Raw genomic sequence first — 16,134 nt, forward strand, 5'->3', positions numbered from 1 at the left:
AAATAATCTCCCCAGTCATCTGACCTCTGCAGTTCCAGTTCTGGTGTTTTCTGGTTTCCAGATATCTAAAAATAAGTCCATCTGCAGCTGTAGTCTATATACCTTATGTTAAATAAAGTTATAAGATCCTCCATCCAGTGAATTATGAAAGGTAGGCATTTGTCTCTCAAATGTTGTAATGTAAGTCTTTTAGGTACAGTAAGGGCACAGAGGGTCCATTTTCATTGGCATCAGTTAGATTCCAGTTTACAGGCAGGTAGTTTAAAAGTACATAAACATCCTCAAAGACCAGTGTGTATTCTAATGCAAAATTAATGAGTAAGTTCTTCCTCAAAATATTGAATAACTGGACTTGCCCAAAGCATATGCTTACAAGATGTATCATCATAAGAATAACTGCACTTATCTACTGCTCTTCTAGATAGCTTAGTGCCCCACTCTGAGCAGTGAACAAAGTTGGTGTTATTATTCCCACAATACAGCTGAGGAGCTGCGCTGAGAGGAGTGGCTTACCCAAGGCCACTTGTTGCACTCATGACAGTAGTGGGATTTAAACCAGCAGAAGGGTGACTTGCTGCCCAGCCACTTAACCGCTATGCTACAGCAGCTCTTATCTTATAAGCGACAGTGCCAGCAATTAGATGCTGTACATAGTCCTATACTGAACTTTCAGCTGAACTGTTGATCTGTCTGTTCAAGTTGGGGTTTTACACGTTTTGTGAAGGTTAGATTGGCATCTCAGTAGTGCAATATATGCACACACAAAACATATAGCATGCTGCTCTTCAATATGGGTAGAACTTGAAGACTCCTCAAAGTTGTAATATAAGGAAAATTTTATGAAGAGAGACAATCCCAAGCAAATAAACTTCAAACACTGAAAACTTGCATTGTCAGTATGTATTGCAAGCTTTATTCTATGGGTGCAGTTTGATTTGATCAACATATTGAATACATGAATTTAATCATTGGTCCATGAAGGTCAGCACTCTGCTCAGACTGGCTGTAGTTCTTCGGGGAATCACTTAGAGAGACGTTTTTCATATCCATTACTACTGATCCTTTCAAATGGAGATGCCAGGGATTGAACTAAAAATCCTCTGCATGCAAAGCAAAGGTTGAACCTCTGAGTTGTTGCCCCTGATGAAAATATGTTCTCCTTGATATGTGCAGGATGGCAGCCTTAATTTGTTTGTTTGGAAGTTAGCCTCATTGACCTCCATGAGGCCTGCATCTGTGTAAGCAGAGTTTGGAGTGGGCTGTAGGCTTATTTAGACTGATACCCAGTGACATAACATGAATGTCCCCCTTTTTCAACTGCTAGACATTTTTTTTAAAAGTTCCCTAGGCTTTCTCATCCACCATCCTGTATATTATGCTACATATGATGTTCTCTTATTTTCTTTGGGGCAGGTGAAAATGAAGTGTAACTGGGTTATATTAAGCTTTGAATCGAAGTCGAATTTAGGGAGCTAAGTTCATAGACAATTTGTGTGTGTTTGTCCCTTCAGATTCTTGTTCTGGATGGCAAGCTGCTACGCACAGAACCAGCCAAAGTGATGGAAACAGTTCAGAAATTTCTCGGTGTAGCAAACATCATAGACTACCACAAAACTCTAGCGTGAGTCCTTCCCCCCTTGAGTCACTTTAATGCCGTTCCTGTTCCTGTTCCTGTTGATAAGGTGTTCATCTCTCTTCTCCTGCACTCCGGTCCCTCTCCACAGCCTGGTGGATTTTCTCCCTGATCATTTAGGTTTTGGTTTAAGGTGTGATCTTAAGAGTACTATAATCTAGACTTTCTCCCGTGTTACAGGTACAAATGCCTTTGGCAACCTGCCTATTCAAGGAATATTGTGGCTTTTCAGAATAGGAGTTCATTCCAACCTGCATTCAGAGGGCAGCAAGGGTATCTGTATTTCAGGGAGTTCTGTCAGAGACTGCCACTAAGTAACTGTTAGGCTTTGCATATAATACCTCACTTGGCCTTAGAAACCGTTAACCCCCCTCCTTCTTCTTTCCTTCATGCATAAAGGTGTGGACTTCTGAATTAAAAGGCAGGGCTGATAGAAAAAACGTAACGTGTGTTGATTGCCAGTGCTCTGAATGGTTGCAATCCAAATTTTGCAGCCTGCTGGAAAACATTTTTTCTTTTTCTTTTTACAAATGTCAACTAAGTGTATCATTTCTGGACACTACAAAGTCTAACAATGTCACTTTAAAAATAATTGATTACTACTTGAAAAGAAAATATATGATACTTCTAAATCAAGTAGCATTGAATGCTTCAGAAGAAGTACTTACAGTAACAGTCATTCATTAGTGATATTTTAAATAAAAGCTGATTACAGTGTATGTCTCAGTTTGGGGAGGGGGAAGCCTCTAAATTAAGAACAAGAAGCAATTTAATCACAGCCGCTACTTCTGCACCAAATACTTTGAAAAATCTCTGAGGCTATAAAATTAGTAGGATGATTCAAAAGGCAAACTTGAAAGCATAGAAGTAATCTTTCCTGCCACATTAAAAAACAAAACAGACTCAAGCCCTAGCCTGTGGTAGGTTTTATCGCATTCTTTCAAATATCCTTATAGTTTTGCCAGACTGAACCAACATAGGTGAAGGATCTTGGAACACATTTCACATAATCTCTGTTTAGTCAGATGGAGCTGATTTTTTTGTTTTCGTTTTTTGTATTAAACCTTCTCTGTCTGTGTTGCACAGGGTTCTTTCCACATCTCACCGTTCGCGATAACTTAAGTGTCTGCACTTGTTTTTCAACTGCAAATTGCACTGTTTATTTGTTTTAAATCCTGAGAGAGCCAGTGACGTTTGGGTAGCATTGCTTGCTCATTCTGCTTTGGGGTTTGTCACTGCAGGTTTGATCCCAAGAAAGGATTCTGGTGCCAACTACTGGAGGGAGGGAAAACCAAGTGCTTGGGGAAAAGCAAAGGAAGGAAATATCCAGAGATGGATTTAGATGTAAGTATCTGTAAACAGTTACAAGAGTTCTTCCTGCTCATGCCTTTTTGTAAATGCGGAGTTTGATTTGATGGCTTAACTCCTGAATGCCTGATTTCTAGTGTTCTACAGGACAGACACTCCATTCACACTTTGCATTATCAGTGTGAGAACTCTTTTTCTGAGGCAAAATGTAAGAGTGATATGGAACCCTTGTGGGAGGAGTTGTGTGGGCCATTCCCACCTGTTACCTCAAGATGGATCTGCAGTATGGGAAGCATGCAGAGCTTTTCTTCTTAACCGCCTAACTTTGCATCTTCATTGGCTTTCCCCAGAGATCCAGAAATCTTGCTGACCTGTCACTATTTAGGGGCTTAGCTGCCAGAATGCCTTAAAATCTTCCTGTCAAACAAGCTCAGTTGTTATCTGGTTATTGTATCAGTTTGGTATGCATGTGCCATAATAGTTTGAGAGTTGATTCATCAAAAAATTGTAGGGTGTGGTATGTAATTAAAACAATTTGTTTGAAAGGAAATTGGAAGTCATGCGACATTTAAACATTTAAAAAGATACAAAACTGGAAAAAAGAAGAAAAATACAAGAGTCTGTAGGCCCTTTCTGCATTGCCTGATGTGGGGTGTTATGCTCAGCAAGAATCCTGAAAGGCCTGCGTGTTTCTTTTGAGGCTAGTTCAAAGACGTTGCAAAATTGTGTTAGCTAGATCTTTGCTAGACGTGGCAGCTCAAGGTCCCCATGTGCTGCATGGAAGTAGGCTTCTGGAAAAATATTACCTTCAAATCCCTACAATCTACCCGAAGCTCGTAAATCTCAAGAGTCCCTTCTGTGTGTCTGAAAGCTTTACTTCACTCAGGATTGGTGGGAAGTACTCCTCCACCATTGAGAAGGAGGACTGAGACCCAGCCAATGCTGGAACCATGGATAAATAAAGTATTTAAAACTCTTACAGATTAGTGGAAATTAATTTCAATTTTCTGAATGTTGAAGAATGCCTCTAGTTTCTTGAATGGGATGGGATTCCTATACAAGGAACTGAATATACAGAAGTACCGGCAGACAGATGTTTAGGTTTGGTTTATTATTAAATGTATTAGTTGCTAAAACATTTTTACCCTGCTCATGGTCCAGGGCAGCTTACAATTATAGATTAAAAACATTTACAGGTTAAAATCAAAATAAAACAACAGCCTCCAAGTCCCTCCCTCGGTTCTGGAAAAGACAGATCAGATGAACTTGAGTGGCCAGACTTTCAAATGCCAGTTGACTTATTCCATTTCCGCCACACTCACACCGTTGGCTCAGGTGATGCGGTTCCCAATTGTATGAGTCCTTCCTAATGTGATAGGTGGTCCAAAATAGCCCTGCCCATGTAGTTTCCATGAATGCGTGATGGAGTCCCTTGGTCCATCGTGGTCAATATTGTCTACTCTGGCTGGTGACAGCTCTCCAGGCTCTCGTGTGCAGGTCTTTGGCATCTCCTGCTACCTGATCCTTTTCACTGGAGATTCTGGAGATTGAATGTGGGACCTTCCGCATGCAAAGCAGATGCTCTACCACGGAGCAACAGCCCCTCCCTATTCCAATACTTATTTTAGCAGTGCTGTCCCCTCCCCCAGATCCAAAAATCCTGCTAAGCTGCCACCACCTATTTATTTAGGCTTTCTGAATGCCTTAACATCTTGCTGTCACCACAGGGAAGTGGCTTCCATGCTTCTAGCAGTCACTGTTAATGGACTCTGTGTTGGAGTGATGTTGGGTTGGCATGCTTGAATCAGTCTGAAATACTTCCTTTCCTTTTTCTGCAGAAAAGTTGCACAAACCGTTATATGCGATTTACTATTTTAGGGGCACTTTGTGCATTAATTTTTTTAGGTGTTAGCCTAAAGATGTAAAGTGTGAATGTTACTAACGTTCATTAGGGAACTATGATTGGTTGATACTTGTTGAACGTACACTTGGTAATAAACCTGGGATTGCTCTGTGTAATGTATGAAATGGCCCTTGTAATAGTGGAATGTGGTTATTTTTGTTCCCCTTTTTCCCCTCCTCTTGCAGTCGAGAGCGTTCCTGAGAGACTATTACAGGGACCACAACATAGAACTATCCAAGCTACTGTACAAAATGGGCCAGACGCTGCCAACTTGGCTGCGGGAGGAACTCCAGAACACTAGATAGCCACTTCATAATTCCTGTATTGAGCAATAGTAGAATGAGTCCACGGGGAGGTTCTCAAACCTGAATGTCGAGCCAAAATGACATGGTAGGGTGTGAGATACACAACCCGGGAAGAAGCATTTTGAGCAATATCCATTCAAGGTCTTCAGGGGAAATGGGAAAAGGCCCAGACAGCTGAGATTGCCACTTGGAAGAAGTTGACTGACTACACCCCTGAGCCAGCCAACATCGTGCAAATCCTTTCCGGTTTCCTCAGGAGCTACACTTTATGGATGTGTCGATTGCCTCCTAGTCTGTAGTGCCACTTCCTGGTGAAGAGGATTCGCAAAAGATCGGCTTTCTCCTCCACATTTCAGTTCCCTCTTATGAAACAGTATTACAACAAGTGACTCTTAGACTCCTTCTCATCAGATGGTGGAAAAAGAGGGAATGAAGAACTCACTGGGGGCCAGTTTGAGATTAGCTGCTGTGCCATGTGAGTTAGGAGGACGATATCAACATGGGTTGTATGAAGTCTGAGCCAGATGAGGACCCTGCTGCAAGCATGGACCCAGTTATGCAATTTGGGCTCGAACCCAGACTGGACTGAGGCAGCATGGACTGAGTAGAATTCTTAGCCGAAAGAGGTGTCTTTTGTTTTATATAAAGGTGACATTGAAAGACGCTGGTGCTGGCAATATTTAGGTTATCGCAGATGGATTATTCTTTTCCATCTTTTTATTTTGAGGTCTTATGGGGGGGGGGAGATAAGGAATAATGATGGGGACACTCATACTCGCCTGACATATTATTTGGCAAGAGGATTATGAGAGTACGTCCCAACAACTACTCTGTCTGCAGTCACAATGTTTTTTTTTTTTAATGTGAGTGGTATTTCCTGTGGTAAAAGAGTGAGGCCATCCAGTATCCTTGCTGCCATTTAACACATGGCCTGCCAGCTCAAAAAGGCAAAATGATTGAGGAGGGGACTGGATATGTAGGCCTTGGACTAATGGCTGCCAAAAAGGTTAAAAACACTGAACCTCTTGAACGAAAAGACAGTATTTTAATCACTTCCTTTGTGAGTGCTTTTTTGGATCCCCATTGTTTGTATTTCAGATCCTGAGTTTTTATTTGTCCTTTGTGATGTTGGAGTGGAGGGGGATTAAGATGGCCCATAGTTTTGGTTGATCTCCCTGATGTTTGCATTTTAGAAGAACTTTTAAAGTATGAGTGTGTTGTTGCCCCAGTTCCATGGACTTTGTTTTTCCAGTATTTTCTGTCAGGACCCCTTCTTGATTGACTGACAAGCTCTGCTAACAAGTCAGCCTTTGCAGTTTGTCAGATGTGTGTGTATATAACAAATTGGCAGGCAGGCTGCTGATCAGTTATATTTGCAGTTGGCCATTACTTCTTTCTGCCTCATTTTGACCAAAGTGACATGTTAAGCAGAACCATAAGTGATTTTGTCACTTGGCTTATCCAGTCTAATAGTTTTTTGGTTGTTGTTGGATGCCTTCACAAGGAAGGGATGAAAGACGTGTAGTTCAGATGAAGCCACCGAGAAGGCTGGACTGGGGAAGAAATGAGTGGATTGACATGTTTGTTTGTTTTTCAACGCAGTGCAGGGATTGGCTTAAAGAACTAGAAATATAAGTGGTCTTGCTCCTGTTAGATCCAAACGTGGACAATTCTGGCAGTAACACACAGCTTGGTCATAAAGATGAATGGCATGAACTTATGGACCAAGAACTGAAGACTTCAGCACTTCAGTGCTGTTTTGGGGAATGGAAGATTACTGATTATCTCATCAGATTGCTTTCCTGCCTTGCTTGCGGGCATCCTGTAGGCATTTGGGTGGTCACTGTGGGGAAAAAGGTATTGGACTTGATGGGCGTTTGGTCTAATCCCTCCGGAGTCCTCAGAAGTAGAAATCCTTCAAAGTAGCTGTTGTTTTGTGAGTCAATGAACAATTACCCATAAGAGTACATGGCTCTTCCTAAGCTCAGGCTCTTGTCTTGAAACAATTTCAGGTTTGAAGTTTGCAGGCTAATGAACGCCTTATTTTTGTTTCTCCCCCGCCTTCCCCTTTTATCCAGTTTTTCTTAGCAAACTTCAGTCAGTTTGGTTCCCTTTCATATAGGTATCTTCCTGATAGACCACAAAGCTTATGCCGTAATAAATACGTTAGTCTTTAAGTTGCTGAGATACTCCATCTTGTGCTTGCTTGCTTCTTTAGACCAGGGTTCTGTAGAACTGTTATATTACCCTTCATATTTTTTGCTTCTCCCTGACACTGTGCATGAGCGCCACCTAATGGGTCAATCTGGAGTTGCACATTTCATATGTATTATTCAAACAGGATTAAATAAATAACAATATCAATAAGGAGTGTATTGCCAGGGTATAATACTGTAGAAAAGTTAATGTGAATTGCAGAGTGGTGATAGCATTGGTGTTGGGGCAATAACTTTTTAAAGAAATTAAATACAGTGTTTGTATGCAGCCTTCTGTTCTACTAAGTTCTCAATAATTGGAATAAAATAAGCCAGCAGTGATCTTCCCAGACATCCAGCCTAGACACAAGTATCACTTTTCAGAAGAGAGCAGCACAGAAGAAAATGCAAAGGCTCATATGCATCCCTTGCTCATTATAAGGTGGGCTGCTTTGTGCATCATCTTGGCTCTGTCCATTTGTTCTCTCCTACCCTTGTTCAAGAAAGCTTCATCATGTTTGAAGGCGTCTGCTAGAATGCAGACCTAAGAACACAATCCTCTCTCTGCTCACAGCTTACCTGTTTACAGCATATTCCACCAGTCATTGTTCTGGTTTTGGAGCTTCACAGAGATGTGTAGATGTGCATGGCTATGAGGACATCATTGGGAGACAGGTGGTGGTTCTCCATTCCTTACTTGCACGCACTCTTTTGCTGCTTAGTAACTCTTTCTCTCTCCGTCTCCATGTTTGAGGCAGTTCCATGTTTAAATATGCAGGTCTTCTACAGTCACAACTAATTGACTCTTGAGAATCAGTATGTATTCTAAGAGTTGAAGTGTTGCAAAATCATGGGGATTTTAAGACTGCACCAGGGTAGGCAGCCAGTAACATTCTGTTTCTCTCTCTTGCCTACAATTTTCAAATAATGTGCTTTAATATGTTTACATTAGAGATGGATATAGAAATTGCAGTTATCCAGTTAGAGCTAATTTTTCATGTGGCCATTCTTCAACTGCTTAGCAGTTTTGAAAAAGGACTCCAGCAGCCATCTTACTTGCTCCCTTACAATTTAGTGATTCTGAGAGTACCAACTGTAGCAAGCTACAAGCATACTACGAGACTGAGCAAGTCCACTGGACAGGTGGAACATAACTTGTAACACCCAAAGTAGTAGAGTCTTGGTTTTTGCACGTGGTAGGCTTGTTGTAACTCAGTCCTGTTGGTTTGGACCTGGGGCAAAATTGATTCAGATAAAGACTACAGGATCATAGCTCTTCTTGGAGTTGACAGGCACATTCACAAAAGAGACTAGCTGAACCTTTCTGTCCTCCACCATTTAGGAGTAGATTAATTGTCTCTCTGATTCACAAAGGCAAGTCTCTAAATAGCAGAAGCAAGAGAGTTATTTGTTAAAATTCAGGAAACATTCGACCAGCGAACCTCCAATGGGAAAGCATCAACAAAGGGATGTTAAGTGCGACATAGCGAGAGAGACCCTAGTTTGAATGTTACTTTTTTCCCCTCTGCAGTCCTTATGTTTGCTTGGGGAAACTTCTAGAAGATGGCAGCATCTGGGCTCTTCGGTTCCTCACAGATACGGTTCTGTGTTGGTCATATCTTTATTCAGTGCTGATGCTCAGGAACAGGGGAAGAATTAAGATCTCTCTCTCTCTCTCTCTCTCTCTCTCTCTCTCTCTCTCTCTCTCTCTCTCTCTCTCTCTCTCTCTCTCTCTCTGTCAGGGGCCTATCACTGGGCCTATGAGGAAGGACAGAGCAATGGCCAGAGTATCTAGAAGGCTAGGGTGAGATCACCACTGAACATCAACACCTCCCCATGTACCTCTGCAACTGCTAAATGATATGTGGGTCATGTTATCATGGTTGACCAGGCAATAAGAGGCTGTGCGCCCTAAAAAAAGTCTCTGATACCACAGGGCTCTGATGCTATGGCTGGAACATCTGGAAGGCTTGAGAGGACATTTTCTTCCATCCCAACTGATTATTATTTCAATAGCAAATTGTTTCACTATAGATTGCCTTAGGAGCTTTTATGGTTGAAAGGTGCTCTATAAATATAATAAATAAAATGAGCAATTTTAGGGCAAGGGTTTCTGTGGAATATTTCCCCTGCTTTTATGGATGAAATTGTATTTGCAGCTTAGGAACAGGAGGCTGCAAACACTGTAGTCCTATTCCTGTCCCCATTTTCTCTCTCTCTCTCTCTCTCTCTCTCTCTCTCTCTCTCTCTCTGTATGCGTGCATGTTTTTCCCCCCTACTGTCATAAATGTCAGGACACAGGTTTAGATATTAAACAACAGGAACATCATGGCCTCCGTTATCCATGTGGTGGTAGTATTGTAGCCACTGTCCAAAAGATCATTTTCATTATAAACTTTATTGTTATCATTGTGAACTGCTTTCTGTGACTAAACTGGTATAGAAGCATTTTATAAATGAATAACATGTGCTTGAGTTCAGGTCCAGTTGGTAACCATCTCCATCTTGTTAGGCTTTGGCATTTGCCCTGCCAAAGCAACAAATGGAAAAAAATCTAACATCTGTTGTTTTTTAAAAAATAAATTTATACTGGTTCCAAAATAGTAGTGTGATTTTTGCCTGCACTTTACATTGAAAAGAAAAAAATTCTGTTTTTCCACTTACTCATTTGACCAGTGGTAGAGTCACAAGCCATTACTCTCCCTGGATGAGCAAATCTTGCTGAGAGTTTGTCAAGATCTGGGGTTTACAAATAAACACAATGCTTGTCCTTATGATTTGTTTTTGGTGATTGTTCTTAACAAAAAGAGGGGCCTTCTGTTGGTTCCCATTTTTTTATTTTTGCATGAAATCATGTACCATTTCCCATGGGAAAAGGGGTGTATTTTCTTGGTGGGAGGGAGGTGAGGGAAGGGACTATTTTAAGAATCTTTATCCCCCCCCCCTATTTTTAATCTGTACTTAAACTCCATTTTGGGTTCTGAAAACTGTGTCACTAATGTAAAAGTCCTGTTGAACTAACTGCTAATAAAATGGGGTTATCTGTTTTTAAATACTTGAGCGGAGTGTTTATCATTTTCATCTCCTTTTGGAACTAAAACTGAAATGGAAAACACAGCAACACTTGGATTTTTAAGTTAATCGATTTCTGTGGAACAAGCTAGGATCTGTGGTAAAAATGCATACTTTGGCCTTGAACATGAACTTGGGCAAGACACAGCTCTTGACACGCCATATGAGGTGCATTGATGAAAAGGTGTCTGGTGTGTTTAGAGTTGTAGTGAAGGAACATCACATGGAATTCAGATTATCATATGGCTATGAATCTAATAATGTAGAGGCTAGTAAAGCTGTTCATGATTTATATTGTTTAGCATAATGTTTTAGATAATATTTTGAAACTTAAATATTCCCCAGAGATTAGAAACTATTTTTTTAGTCTTCTGTTGGCCCTGAAAGATTTGTTCACTTTCCATTTGGGAATATGATCACTGGTCGATTTTCTCAATTACAAAAATCATTGCTTGTCCATGGACACATTTTCACAACTGTGTTGACCAGGATTCCACACCAGATGGCAGCACCAACTTAGAAAAAATACATTTGATAAGATTAAAATGGAGTTTAAAAGAAAGTTATATTTGAAGGTTATTAGTGTGTCCTGATATGGGCCGTCGTCACACGGGCTTTTATTTAGCGCTAAAATGGCGCTATTTCCCGGCAAACACCCACCTTATTCCAACACTGTAGCGATTTTCTCTTTTCTGCTTTGTGCTTGATAGTCGCGCTATTTTGTGCCTCAGTGTGAATGCCTCACATCGATGTATTTCGCCTCACAACGTCCTATGCCCTCCCTTCAATCCCAGAATCCATTTCTTCCTGCGACTCCCCTTTTTTTATTTTATTATGGCGTTATAACGCCATAACAACATAACACAATGCAAACTTTCTGCTGAAGTAAAAATGACTCAATCACCATGGCAGAGTCTTCAGCGATGGGGATCACCTCAGACAGGGAGTTTTCTGCCGGCAAAGGGCTGTTTATATAATTTCAAAATTGGTAAAACAAAAGGATCGTGATGTTTTGCTCTAACGGAATGTTTATATTCTGTTATTCCGTTATAGCGGAATTAAACGCCAGAAAAATAAAAAAGGGGGGGGAGGAGCTACTTCTGCGCGGTTAGAGAGAACAGAACAGAGTGCTTCGGTGTGGACAGCTGGTGGCGCGAAGAGCCGTTAGGTGACCCAAAGAAACGTTACTGTGCCGATAGCAGGTAGGACGCTATATGCTGTAAATTTAATGGAAGAGATGTCCGTGTGACGACGGCCATGATGTTCTCTCATCCTTAAAGAGCAGAAATGGCACCAGAGGAGATTTTAAAATTCAAAAATAACTACCTAGTTTGTTTAATTTAGAGGGGAAGGGTCAGGTGAAATCAGAGGTTGAAAATTTCTAAGGCAATTCAATACATACGTATCTCTGAGGTAAAATCAGTACATGCACAGACTTTAGTTTTTATGTTCTTCACAGATACTTAAATGCTTATTTTTTGAGGCTTTTGTTTTCTTGATTTTCCCCATACACTCTACTATACCTTCTTTTAGTATTCTCTTTCTCTTTGGGAGTTAGGAATGCTGGTAACCACTTTCTAGTATTCCAGTCCCCTTCTCTCCAAACACCAGTGCTTTCCTTCAGTTGTTAATGGAATCTGAAGGTCTTCACAGGCAGTTTCCAACCACACCTGACCAGGGATCTCTTCACTCTCCAGAGCTACCTCCCTAGGGTTGCCAGGCCCCCTCAATCTCCCACCGAGGGATCGGGGCCTGGCTCCTACTTCTCTTTTGAGTGGGGTGCATGCATGCAAAGCGCTCCCACAAAGTGTGATGATGTCACTTCCGGGAAGTGATGTCATCACGCAGCCCCCCCCCCAAGCGCCCACGTTCTGCAGGGGCTTGCTGCTGTGGAGCGCAGGAATGCTGCACTCCACAGTGGTCCAAAACGCGCCCGTGGATCTGGTCCGTTTTGAAGTACTGCGGCACACAGAAGCGTTCCTGTGCTCCGCAGTGCCTCAAAACGGGCCCAGATTGGGCCTGTCTTGAGCCGCTGTGGAGCACGGGAGCGCTCCTGCGCGCTGCAGCGTCTCAAAATGGGCCCAATCTGCGCCAAAACAGCCGTGGATCGGGCCCATTTTGGTGCGGATTGGGCCCATTTTGGGACGCTGCAGCACACAGGAGTGCTCCCACGCTCCACAGCGGCTCAACATGGGCCCAATTTGGGCCAAAATGGGCCCATTTTGAGGCGCTGCAGAGCGCAGGAACAATCCTGCACGCCGCCGCGCCTCAAAATGGGCCCGATCTGCAGGAGCGCGCAGCTCCGCAGTGGAGCGCACACAGAGGGTGCACACACCCCACTGCTGGACAGGTAAGTGGGGGCAGGATGTGGGGTGCGAGGGCGGGGGATTCCCCGCCCCCACCGGGGGTCTGGCACCCCTATACCTCCCTGTTTGACTGGCTAGGGAAAATCTCCTTTTTTGTGGCCCATTTGGGAGTCTGCACCTACTTCCCAAACCTCCTTGCCAACTTTCCACAGTTCTGCTGGTGTTAAAACTGCTCTCAGTTAGGACTCTGTCTCCCAACTCTCCAGACTGGATTCCTCTCAGCTATGACTGGAAACAGACACTTCTCTTTCCAGTTCAAGCTGCTCAATCAGGTTCCTTGGAGTAGCTTGTCACTCAAAGTTCTCTGTGTCTATGAGGGATTAACCCTTAACAGTCCATCAACTGTTTATTCAGCACTTCCAGACTTTTAAAAATGTGTAATCCGTCACACAAGCACCCTGGTTGGCATGCAAATACATGGCTACTGTCATGTGTATCCACCAGTATCAGTTACACCATTGCTGCCTCCTCAAGAGTACTGTTACCATGAGTCATCATAATGGGTCTGTCACTATGTGTACCTGCATTTTGTATTTCATGCAATTGCACTTTGACCGATATCCATATGGAATGTGTACTTTTATCACGTGTCAGTAGGGTCTTAGAACTCAGTTTTGATTGCTGCCACATGTACAGTTGCTTAAGGAACTTCTGAAGTCTCAGAAAAGTGATGATATCCTTCCCACATTCTTGTTTTCCCCAAGAAAAAAGTGTGCGTGTGTGTACATTACTGCTAACTCAACTACTACAAAATCTAAGATCCTGTTGGAGCAGTGGGAGGAAGATCTTATATACAGATAGCCAAATGGCCCTAATTTATAGATACTTAAAATCAGAGATTGGAGCCATGAACAGACAAGTCTTCCTACACACCTGAAAAATGCCCCAGGTTTGCAGAAAAATCTGAAATTAAATAAAAATACATTGGAGAGGTTTAAAAACTCCAAAATGATGAAAGGAGCTCCTGTAGCTTAGTGGGTAAAGTGGCCAGGCTTTGAATCAGCACTCTGCTAGTTGGACTCCCACAGCTACTATAAACTCAGTAGGTGGCCGGGGGGTGGGGGTGGGGTGGGGGTTAGCCATTCCTCTCAGGTCCAACTCCCCAGTTGTATTGTGGGGATAATAATTCAACTGACTTTGTTCTGTGCTCTGAGTTGGGAACTAATCTGTCTAGAAGGGTGGTATATAAGCTTATTATTAACCAGATGCCCTCAGTGGCTGTTGCTAGGCAACCTTAACAGTCTACCCAGTATCCAAAGTTTGGTTTTTGTCAGGAAAAGGCAGGAGGAGGGGGCAGGGCCCTCTCCAGAGCTGTTTTGGCCTTTGGACTCATTCAGGCCAGGTCCAGAAGCAACCACTGGGGGACCGATTCCACATGACTTCTATGATTTGCTCAGGCCCTGCTGCTTGCTACTCTTTAACAGTATCCCCCCACCCCCAGCTAGTGTAGTGGAGGGGTTAGAGTTTCAGAGTAAGATGTGGGAGATCCAAGTTCAAATCCCCACTCTTCAGTGGAAGCTCACTGGGTGACTTTGATCCAGTCATATAATCTCAGTCTAACCTACCTCTCAGTGCTGTTAAGAGGACAGTATGGAGCCAAGGAGAATGATATAAGTTGCTTTGGTCCCCATTGTGGAGAAAAATAGTATATAAATAAAGTATATTAAAAGAAGAAATCTTTCTGACATTTTAGTCCTCCAAGTCTCTGTCTCCCCCCCCCCCGCTCCCCCCACACACACTGGGAAGGGTAAGCTTCTAGCAGAAAGCCTTCTGACCATATCTGCATGACTCAAGCCCAAGGATGGGCGTGGCTTAGAAAGCATCTGGCTTTCCCTTCCTCCTCCTACGTATTCTCAGCTAAGAGACACTTTTTAAATTGGGGGTGAAGGTTTGACACAGTCCAAACCTACAAATAAAAACATTTCTCCACACCACCCAACATCCTGGCAGGAACAATCTGCACCAATTGATGTTTTCAAGGGCAGTCCCAGGTACAGAGCATTGCAGTAATCTAATCTAGATGTCAGCAGGGCACATAGTGATGGCCATGGGCACAAATGGCTTTTAAAGGGGGTTAGAAAAATTCCTGAAGTATAGGTCTGTCAATGGTTATTAGCCCTAATGGCTAAATGGGCTTTCCACCTTCAGAGTAAATGACCCTCTGAACAGTGCTGGACAGCACCAACAAGGGTCACTTTGGTCTCTGCTCCCTTCCCTTGGGCCTTCCAGAGTATCTGGTCTGCCACTGTGGGAAACAGGTTGCTGGACTGGATAGACCATTGCAAGGCGAGAGGCCATGGCTGCCATTCAAAACCAGAGAAAGATTCCAGGTTTCCTATGTCCTCCTTTCCATAGAAGCTGTGGGCATGTGCATTCATGCATCCTGACACTGTCCGTTTTCACATGTCTTAACAGCTACGGTATATTGTGCAAAGCTCCCAGAAGGACAGTGTTTTCCGGGCGTGATTTCCCAGTTCTCACGCGAAATCGCGCCAGGAAGATGCTGTCCTTGCAGGAGCTTTGCGCAGTATATCGGAGCCAGTAAGACGTGTGAAAACAGCCAGTGTAACTTCCAGGGTTAGTTAATGCTCTTTCAGCTGTGCTAGTTTGTTGTTTAATAGCAATGTTGGCAAACTTCCTAAAAGCTTTGCTTCTCTGGTTACTTTGCAGGCTCCCACTCTACCACCAACACAGTGGTTTGTTCAGATTGCATAGTGTTTAGAATAGTATTGCAAATGCCTGTCCAAAAAAAAAAAGTTACGTAGTGTCCCTTTTAACTCATGAGTAATTTGGGCTGCATCAATGACAGTTCATCTCTAGGTAGTGTGAAAGAAGCTGCCACTGTCATGAAAAGTCTGCTTAGTTGTTGCTTGTCACGCAGCCATTTTTTATTTTCTCCATCGAGAGTATTCTTAATTCAATTTGGCTGGCAGAGATGGGCACTTAGCAGCCTGCTATTGCTGCACTCTTGACAAGAATGGCACCAAAACCTGTCAAAACATCACATTTTCACTTCAAAGTTTTGGTAGTTAAAGCTTTTTCACTGGTTGCTTTCTTTTCTCTGCTGAGAAGCTTTTGCAATCATCCTTTTATGTGATCTTTGTTCTGCATGTGGGTCCTTCATATTACACACATTCCAGTGTTGCAAGCCAATATGTGTCTCTACCTCCCACCCCTGGCTCTCTGTAGTTACATTGATGAAGTGATGCAAAAGATTTTGTCTTCCTTCAAGTACTCTTGTGTCTTGCTAGTACTCCAAGTGTTCTGCCTGTTCCTGGATACATCAGCTACTTGGTGTAAAAGGATTTACATTATGGGCTTCATGCACAAGATCGCTTTTAACATAGATGTC

At 42.7% G+C, this 16,134-nt stretch overlaps 1 protein-coding gene across 1 annotated transcript in view; it reads left to right on the forward strand.

Annotated features, from left to right (window-relative positions):
• The window catches only part of NDST1 (N-deacetylase and N-sulfotransferase 1), a 33,703-nt gene extending 23,304 nt beyond the window's left edge, over nucleotides 1–10,399 (forward strand). The window contains exons 12-14 of the mRNA XM_054975835.1: nucleotides 1,512–1,621; nucleotides 2,875–2,977; nucleotides 5,030–10,399. Coding sequence (XP_054831810.1) covers nucleotides 1,512–1,621; nucleotides 2,875–2,977; nucleotides 5,030–5,149 — 333 coding nt within the window. The 3' untranslated portion in view covers nucleotides 5,150–10,399. The remainder of the gene's footprint in view (nucleotides 1–1,511; nucleotides 1,622–2,874; nucleotides 2,978–5,029) is intronic.
• The last annotated feature ends 5,735 nt before the right edge of the window (nucleotides 10,400–16,134 follow it).

This window comes from Eublepharis macularius, chromosome 4, assembly GCF_028583425.1.
Source record: "Eublepharis macularius isolate TG4126 chromosome 4, MPM_Emac_v1.0, whole genome shotgun sequence".
Lineage (NCBI taxonomy): Eukaryota > Metazoa > Chordata > Lepidosauria > Squamata > Eublepharidae > Eublepharis > Eublepharis macularius.